We start from the raw sequence: 10,207 nt of genomic DNA on the forward strand, positions 1-10,207 counted from the left end.
GTTTATTGTTGCATCTGAACTCTCACGGACTCTCGCTTTTATCTGTCATCTTAAACACGTAATATCATACGTGCAGGCTCATTTAATTAAACTCAAAACGAAGATACCTAGAATACAGCTTTTACTGTTGGTATGACGTGTTGTGAGACAATTGCTCAATTTAAAAAAACAAATGGCAATCGCAGTATATGTTTGGATTAGTATCCTAGAAAAATCAGATGTTCCTCTGTAAGCTTAAATAAGTCTTATTATTATTAAGAGTATTGTTTAAAATAAAAAATATTAAAGTACTAGCTAACCCGGCAGACCTCCTAGTGCCTTAATCTATAAATAAAAGACCTAAACTTTTGTATAAAATAAACTTAAAACAAACGAAAGGAATCCGTCCGACGTGGGACACATCAAAGGAAAAACAAATATGTTATTTTTATTTAATTTCGAGTATTTTCATATTTATCTACCTTTTAAACCTTCTCTGGTCTTCCACAAATAATTCCAGACCAAAATTAGCCAAATCGGTCCAGCCGTTCTCGAGTTTTTGCGAGACTAACGAACAGTAATTCATTTTTATTTATATAGATATACAAGATATTAGGGCATTTACGTTCGACGTCACGACATAAATAATAATCATTAAAAATACTACAAAGCTATTATAGTTATGATTTATTTTTGAGAAGTTACGTGAAATGAGTTCCTCGATTAGGATAATCTCGTTCAACAAATAATATTATGCATTCTCTAATTACATACGCAAATCCTTATAAGAGCCTTTTTTATCGTATAAATATGAATTTCGAAAGTTTATTAGGCAGACAAACTAATCTTATTATTGTGCAGTATTTTGTAATAACTTTCGTGTTTCTTGTGTATTTTCCAGTGATTAGGAAACCACAATCCGTCTTTGCGGTGTGGGTAATACTCGTTATAAGATATTTTACGTAATATAAAACATTTTTCTTGTGTTATTTCGTCATCTATCTAAAACAATGGTGTGACGAACAAATTTTAATATTAATTAAACAAAACACAAGCTAATTTATTATTGATATGATTTATGACATAAATCTTAAAAGAGGTTAATATAAAGGTGATATAAATTGTAATTTGAATATTAAAACATTATAAGAAGGAACATTAGAAACAATAGAAATATATAAAAACAACATAAAAACTGGTGAAGCAATAGCTTTAAATGTTGTTTCTCTTTATAGAGCAACTCAGTTTGTGCTATAGTTTTACTAGGCTAAACTTTATTTTGATGTGAATAAAATAATACATTATATATATATCTAATAAATATTTACGATCAAGCTGATAGTAATATTTATATAATAGATTCTCTGTAACTTATCACTATTATGTTATAACTGTATAATTGAATAATATAAAATTAAACTTAATATCAATGTTTATTATTTTGCATTTAAGTTATGTAAACCGGTAAAATGTTTATTGACGCAGTCGAACCATTCACTGCTAAATTGTGAAAGTGCGTATAGGCACGTCCGTAGTTGACAATTAGTGACAAACACGTCCTTCTCGTTAACAAAACATTTATAGTAACAATTGGCTGTTCGTAGTAATAGCAAACGTGGGCGTTTACGTAAATTATGAGAATGAATCTACGTCGTAATAGTCCAACTTTTGTTTTAAACTTGATTATACTACACGTGTTTGTTGCGATGATATTATTTACGTAACAAAATACGAACAGCTATTGTTTTCTTATTATTTAAAAGCATTTATCGTTTACGTGTTTAAGTATTTTTTAATATTTTTTTTTAATTTTTAACCACCGGTAGGCAGCGGCTTGAATATGTAACTGGTATTGCTGATGTCCGTGGACGACCGTAACCACTCACCACCAGATGGGCCGTTTGATCGACTGTCTGCAATCCACAATTACAGCGTAGAGCCCTTAAAGTTAAACATTCCTTTGCTAAATTATCGCACGTTTACTTTTAGAACATCTAATTTAAATATAACATCAAAACAAGAAATTATGTGTACATGTTTATTGATAGTTAGTTACTTACCCATGCGGGATCACAACGCTACCAGTTAAGGTAGGCTGGCGACGGAAGTATGTTTGTATTGTGCAAAAAATCTAAAGAACTCTTTTACCCATTCTCCGGTGACCTGTCCCCAGCCCACTGAGTTTCTCGCCGGATCTTCTCAGTGGGTGGCGTTTCCGATCCGATGGTAGATTCTGCGAAGTATTGCTCTTGCTAGGGCCAGTGTTAACGACACTTCCGATTTGAGCCCCGTGAGCTCACCTACACGCTAGGGTAACGCTGATATAGCCTCTCAAGGCTATCAGCAAAGGTAAGAAAAAAAGGTGACCTTCCCAACAAAAAATAATCTGTATAATTTTTGTAAATTGATTGCTTTTGAAGGTAGTCAAGTACACAATCTACCCGATGTTGGATGTCACCAACATTAACAAGCGTGAATCTATACTTCTATACTTCTATACTAATATTATAAAGAGGAAAGATTTGTTTGTTTGTTTGTTTCGAATAGGCTCCGAAACTACTGGACCGATTTGAAAAATTCTTTTTCCATTAGAAGCCGACATTGTCCCTGATGAACATAGGCTACTTTTTTAAAAAAAAAAAAATATTTTATTTTTTTGGTTTCATGTTTTTTTTTTTTTTTTTTTTCCTACCTAAGCTGATAGCCCTAGCGGCTATGTCAGCGTAACCCTAACTTTAGTAGGTGAGCTCACAGGGCTCAAACCTGACGATGTTGCTAACACGAACCCTAGCAAGAGCCGTGCTTCGCAGAATCTACCACTGGATCGGAAACGCGACCCACTGAGAAGATCCGGCGAGAAACTCAGTGGGCTATGTGTTTTAATGTTTCCGAAGCGAAGCAAGGGCGGGTCGCTAGTAATGTATATTTTTACAATTTTATTTTATTCATTTACTTTAATTTATCATTGTCCCTTTTTTTTCTTCTTTATCGCACATGTAAGATGTATTAACGACCTAACTACTTGTTATTAATTAAGTCCAACAAAAAAACTGATATATAACTTTTGTACAATGATAGTGCAAAGTTCGCAATTTCATCTCACAATACAATAGCGACAGTAGTTAAAGCGAAAACGACAATTACATAATAAGTAAAAGTGACAGCTACAGATTACCTTCAAAGTATTGTTGTGAAATTTGTTTAAATAGATGAGTTTCATAAAATGAACTGTCATACCGTGTCAAGAGATTGAAAAATTGACAAAAACAACGCGCAAGAGAATTATTTACGACTCAGAAACAAACCTTTAACTCTCTGAAACTAACTGATATGACATTTAACGGAATTAAAATTTACTTTTACGACTTAATTTTGCATTTTTTTCATTGTCATTATTTCCGTGAGCTGTGCAAATGTCGATGTATAACAAAAATATCAATATTCCTTGGCCACGAAAACTGTAAAATATTCGAAACCTCGAACTTATATGTTAATAACATTATATGTTAATAAAAAACACGAGATTAAAAGCAAATATAGGAAGTTGTGATTATGTCTACGACTCGCAAAATCCGAAGAAAATATAACAATAGAGCCCAAATTGTATTATATTATAAAAATATACATTTATCTTAAATTTACATCTATCTTTGTCTGGGTGTTTATCATCTATATATTGAAATATACATAAATATATTCTCAGTCTCTGGTACCCATAACACAGGGAATCCTAAATCGGACGACCTTGCGTGATTTGTTTCCAGTTATTATTATTAGTTATTAACCATCGATTAACAGATTTCAATAAAATAATATATGTCTGTATATGAAATATATAAAACAAAAAAAAGCTATTGTGAGCATTAATTTACGAAATATATGTTAAGAAATAACGTTTCTATTATGATTAGATTTAGATTTTATTTATTATAGATATGATATGTTGAGCAGAAATATATTTATTAGATTCTATTAGATTATGAACAGTGGTAGTAATAAAAGTCTGGTAGGAAATTACAAAAATAAAAAAAGTAAGATGACCATTGAAATCATCCAAAATTATATTTGATGAGTAAGTTATATGTAATTTTATTAATATATGTAGTTCAAATAAATTATCATTATTATGTTCATCATATAAAATTGCCACCTATTATAATCACCACAAGCGATGATGTATGGAGTGCGTACAAGAGAAATGCGTGCTCTTCCACACTTAACGAACAAAGCAACGTGATTACAAATGTACATAACGTTAAATCTTTCAATGAAGATTTATTGTGGCAATGCCCGCTCGCGTATTTGCGGGCTTTGTTGTTTTATTGCATTTCTTTTACTTCATACCGACGCTTGAAAGGCAAACGCGACTAAGCGACAATGCGTGAACTTTACAGTAGACTAATTTAAAGTTGAAATACCTGAAAAAAATTATATTTTAACGAACCTAGCTGTAGGATTGAAATGATTTTAATGGACCTAGAAATATATATTTTTTGCGCATCGCATTGCCTATCATTTATTGTATAAAGCAGTTATTGTCGCTTAGTCACGTTTGCCTTTCAAGCGTCGATACGTTTCCGTCGTGCCGCTTCGTGAGACGATGTCTTCTACGAATACCGTAACTTCATTATGAAACAATTATTACTTTAGATTCTTTGAAAATCCTATTCTTGAATATCTATGACACAAATGTAACTTTGTGTAGTGTAAACAATGTTGATTTTTATTTTTGAAAAGAAATGAGAATGAAAGAAATGAATTTATCATTTAAATCTTTTATACATTTATATGTGTAGATATGTATGTCCCTTTAAAGGTTTCGTTCAATACCAAAATCTTACCAACAAACCTTAAATCGTCCGAATGTATGTATGTATTAATTGAACGCTTAATGGAGAGTGGTGATTGACGTCAGCAATACCAGGTCTCTATAGCCGAACCCATAGACACAACGCACTGAGTTTCTCGCGAGATTTTCTCAGCGGGTCGTGATTCCGATCTTGTGGTAGATTTAGCGAAGCACTGCTCTTGATAGAATCAGTGTTAGCAAATTCCCTCAAGTTGAGCCTGTGAGCTCATCTATTGATCCATGAGTAGTTTTATAGCCATTTAGGTTAAAAAATAAAAGGTATAGCCAAATATCATTCATAAATTTAAAATACCGAAACAAATATTCTTTCCTTATCAGCTTGCGTTTGATTGCCTAAGGGTTTCATTTTTACGTTGCATCCTTTGCAAAGCAAACAAGACAAAGCTAATCATCGTTAATTTACAAACAAAGTTGTTGTTTTTTTAAGTAACAAATCATGATTACAGGTGGGCAGTCTCAACCGTGATGACAAGGCAAAACAATATAAGACTTTCGGAAGCTGACGTCACAGCGTTCATACCGCTATGGGATATGTGCAACCATGAACACGGCGAGGTAATGTAGTTCTTTGAATTAAGTAACTCTTCTCTCCGGTTGATCGGAAGTCCTGTTTCTGTATTACTGAGAATTAGGAAAAAAGTTTTCAAAATCATTTACCGTCCTCCCGAGACCAGTAACTAATTAACTAAAAAATATCATTAATCTATATATATAAAAATGAATTGATGTTCGTTAGTCTCGCTAAAACTCGAGAACGGCTGGACCTATTTGGTTAATTTTGGTCTTGAATTATTTGTGGAAGTCCAGAGAAGGTTTAAAAGGTAAATAAATATGAAAATGCTCGGAATCAAATAAAAATAGGAAGGATTCCTTTTGTTTGTTTTAAGTTTATTTTATACCAAAGTTTAGGTCTTTTATTTATCGATTGAGGCACTACAAAGTCTGCCGGGTCAGCTGGTAATTAATATTAATAAATACCGAAGCAGCTCACTGCGTTTCCCTACTTTATACCGGTTCGTGAACTTTGATAAGTCGAGGAACACAAGAAAGGGGAAAGTAATAATATAAAGTAATAACTTTGATATCTTGGAAATGAACGTGATGTTTCTTCGAAGGCGCTTTATGGCAGAATTGAATAGTTATATAATTACGGTCGTTGACGCTAGACTCACACGCATTAATGTTATTTATGCTTTCGCACAACTAGTTGGCTGAAACTAAATTTTTTCTACATTTAAATCTAAATTTAGAATTCTGAACTAAGTTTAAATCTAAATTAGAAATAAAAATATTGAGAAATGCCTGAAGAAAAAAAAATGATAACACATAAATACATAAACACAGTCTTAAAGAAAATTCACGTAAATTCTCTATCAATATTATTATAAATATTTTTTGTAGACCTACATAATTATTTAGGTTAATTTTAAATTTGAAATAAAATAAATTTACTTAAGGTAAATTAAGATAATTTTAAAGTACAATAATCACTTATTTACAACAATGATTTAATTAATTTATATCAATTACTAAAACGGTTGACCGCTTTGCTGTGACTGTGGATCAATTAAATAAACACTTTTTTGTTTAACTCTGTAGTTCCAACAACCCCTGTAGAGTTTCAACACATAAAGCATAAACCAAGACTTTTTTTTAAAAGTCCAATATTACGTATGTAATACAATAGAAATTTATTTTTTAAACCCTTAGATAAGAACGGACTACAACAACGAACTAAATAGAGGCGAATGCTACGCGCTCCGCGATTTTAAAACCGACGAACAAATCTTCATATTCTACGGAGCTCGTCCTAACGCAGACCTGTTTCTACACAATGGGTAATATGATAAAACTTTTTACAATAACATTTCTAGAACAACTTTCTAAGGCTTCTTTATTTAAAAAAAAAACTGTGCGTGCGTACAAAGTACCTACACATGTCAGAAGTGAAACCTCTTTGGTAAACTAATTTTTATAATTATAATTGTAGTAAAATCTCAGATGATAAATATTAAATAAAATTCCTCGTGATTTTTTGTAATTCGTAAAAATATCTAACCATAATTTAAATTTATACAAAATAATTATAAATTAATTAATATAGAAATTATATTTTTTTAACTATTACAAAACTTTAAAAAAGAGTATTTATGAAATATTTTCAATTTATATTTCATGAAAATAGTATATTAAATTCTCAAATGACGAGTGGCAAATTAAAATGCCACATCTTTTTTTAATTATTAAAATTTCCTAACCTTCAAACGAATTAATATAAAAAATTGTAAAATAACAAAAAGATAACAAATATATTACTTACTTTGATGTATAGGAAGCTTAGTATAGGACGATTTATAAATTCATCACAAAATGTTTATTTTTAAATTTAACTTACTGCTTACACACTGTATACATAATAATACTAATGTAAATAAATAAAAAAAGATTTACTGCGAAAAAGCGTTTACTGTAGCAAAAGACGTTATGACATATTCTTCAACCGAGGCTTTTAGAGAATACTTAACGGTAGGCAGCGGCTTGGCTCTGCCTCTGGCATTGCTGAAGTCCATGGGCGACGGTAACCACTCACCATCAGGTGGGCCGTATGCTCGTCTATATATAGCCATCTAAAGTTCTAGTATTTAACTAGGTACTAAACGAATATATCAACCAATAGCGTGTATTCTTTCTTGATCTCCCTTTCTCTCTCACTCTCTCAATCGGTCTCGATCGCTCTCTCCCTCTTCTTGGAGGACAAAAACCTTCCACATTTTCTTGTCACTAATATTATTATTATTGCGTTTCATCCGTAAAAAATGATTCTACTCCCAAGCGCACAAAAAAGTTTCACTTCATAAATATTGTTATTTATAAAAATACAAATATTCTTTACGCAGATAAAAAGAGTTCATAGTTAAACCTAATATCACTTATTAGGAAATTAAACTACATTTTGTCTTAGAACGAACACACAAATACCATAAATCGTATCCAGAAGCTCACATACATCTATGATGTAGTAAAAATGTTTAATTAACGGTGTTATGGTAATTTGTATAGGCCATTCCGACGTGTAGGTTACGACGACTTGTATACAAATTGTATAGGCTTATGATGGGTAATAAAAATAAATTGCGTAATTGAACACAATAAATATATGCTATGTTCCTTATGGGATATGCATAAAGTGACAATTATGATTTATCATGTAACATTTGCTTGTTATTCAACAGATTATGTCATAGTTTTATTTTATTTTAATATACATATGTATCTAGACCCATCTAGTGTTAAAAGCAGTCTGACGTTAACAATGTCAAATATTTTGCCTATTTCTGCCGTGAAGCAGTAGGTTTGAAGGGTGGGGCAGCCGTTGTAACTATACTTAGACCTTAGAACTTATATCTCAAGGTGGGTGGCGCATTTACGTTGTAGATGTCTATGGGCTCCAATAACCACTAAACACCAGATGGGTTGTGAGCTCTTCCACCCATCTAAGCAATAAAAAATATAAAAAGATTGTCGGTACCCTTTAAGCAACATCACTGTTTCGCGCGAAAATTGCGTTGGACGGTTAGTACTAAGCTAAGCGGACTTTCAATGCACCCTAACACCAAAAAAATCCGGTAATACACTGGTATTAGACTCGGAATACTGCTGTGCCTATTCTTCAATGAGAATCCCAGAGTCGGTTTTTACAGCACCAAAAGATGGAGTACCGTTCTAGGCTTCAAACTTTTAAATATATTTCAGTTTTGTTTACCCGAATAATCAGCACGACAGCCTATCTGTAACACTCGGCATTAGCTCGGGCGATCCTCTGCGAGAGATAAAAATGTCTCTGCTCACGAAGCTAGGGCTGGGCTGCGTCACGCACTACTCTCTGTTCAAACGACAGAATCCAATCGGACCAGAACTATTGGCGTTTATAAGGATCTTCAATATGAATCAGGGTACGTATTCGATAGTATTTATTATGAAATTGATGCTTCGACTTAATGTCTCGAAAGTGGATGGCGACATTCATGACACACTATTCTGGCTGCAAGCTGTGCTGCCAGAAATCGTCCGGCTTTCTTTCAAAAGTTATACCAATTTGATTCAAATAGTTGCTTAGATGGGTGGACGAGCCCACCAGGTCTTGAGTGGTTACCGGAGCCCATAGACATCTACAACGTAAATGCCGCCACCCACCTGGAGATAGGAGTTCTAAGGTCTCAATATAGTTACAGCGGCTGCCCCACCCTTCAAACCTAAACGCGTTACTGCTTCACGGCAGAAATAGGCAAGGTGGTGGTACCACCAGTAAATACGAAAATTGATTTTTATTACACGACTAGCTGACCCGGCAGACTTCGTAATGCCTCAATCGATAAATAAAATACCTTAACTTTTTTATAAAATAAACTTAAAACAAACAAAAGGAAACCGTCCGACGGGGGACACATTAAAGGGAAAACGAAATTGTTATTTTTATTTAATTCCGAACATTTTCATATTTATTTACCTTTTAAAGACACAAATAATTCAAGACCAAAATTAGCCAAATCGGTCCAGCCGTTCTCGAGTTTTAGCGAGACTAACGAACAGTAATTCATTTTTATATAAATAGATGTCATTCCTTCACCGTGGAACTCAATCGTGAATATCTATCAAGTTCGTATTTTATTAGAAAAAATTGGTACCCGCCTGTGGGATTCGAACACCGTTGATCGCTGCACGAATGCACCGGACGTCTTATCCTTTAGGCCCCGACGACTTCGAACTAACAGTGCGAGTGTTCTAATCCAGAGGAACTAACGAAATGGTCCAGTCAAAGTCTTCCAAGCGACCTTGTGTCGTCGGAGCCGAGCAGCGCTGAGGCGGTAGGCGCCGACATCGACCGTCGAGCCCACACGTATCTACTGACGCGGTGCAAACTGCTACTAGCTGCATACAAGAAAAACGACAACGAAAATCGCACAGAAACCGATCATGTGTGAGTAAAATTGCTTTTGTTAAAGACCGACACACGATCAAATGCGGTGTCTCAAACTGGGAGGACCGTGTAATTGTCGTCTCATAACAAACTAAAAAATCACCAAGACTTAAGATACGAAAAGTAACATACTGTTACACGCTGAGGTTCGGGATAAATAAAAATTATACCGAAGTACAAATTTAACCTGTATTAAACATTTTGCTTTCGTGCCATCTCTGCAACGCTTTTATAGTCGATACGACTTCCCTAGATTTATCGAGAACATTCTGGGCAAGTCGAGTAGCTTCGATGTGTGATGTGCTATCTGTCTGCTAATAGATGGCGTTGTACTTCTCGATTTTACTAGTACCTTCGATGTTCGCTTCTGCTATTCGGTG

General features: G+C 33.6%; 1 protein-coding gene across 2 annotated transcripts in view; it reads left to right on the forward strand.

The window, feature by feature from the left end:
• LOC101740875 (actin-histidine N-methyltransferase) overlaps positions 1–10,207 on the forward strand; it is a 30,436-nt gene that overhangs the window by 19,223 nt on the left and 1,006 nt on the right. For both annotated transcript variants that reach the window (XM_004928245.4, XM_012692197.3), the window contains exons 5-8: positions 5,296–5,404; positions 6,560–6,687; positions 8,603–8,802; positions 9,641–9,827. In XM_004928245.4, coding sequence (XP_004928302.1) covers positions 5,296–5,404; positions 6,560–6,687; positions 8,603–8,802; positions 9,641–9,827 — 624 coding nt within the window. The remainder of the gene's footprint in view (positions 1–5,295; positions 5,405–6,559; positions 6,688–8,602; positions 8,803–9,640; positions 9,828–10,207) is intronic.

The sequence above is a fragment of the Bombyx mori genome, chromosome 18 (genome assembly GCF_030269925.1).
Source record: "Bombyx mori chromosome 18, ASM3026992v2".
Classification (NCBI taxonomy): Eukaryota; Metazoa; Arthropoda; class Insecta; order Lepidoptera; family Bombycidae; genus Bombyx; species Bombyx mori.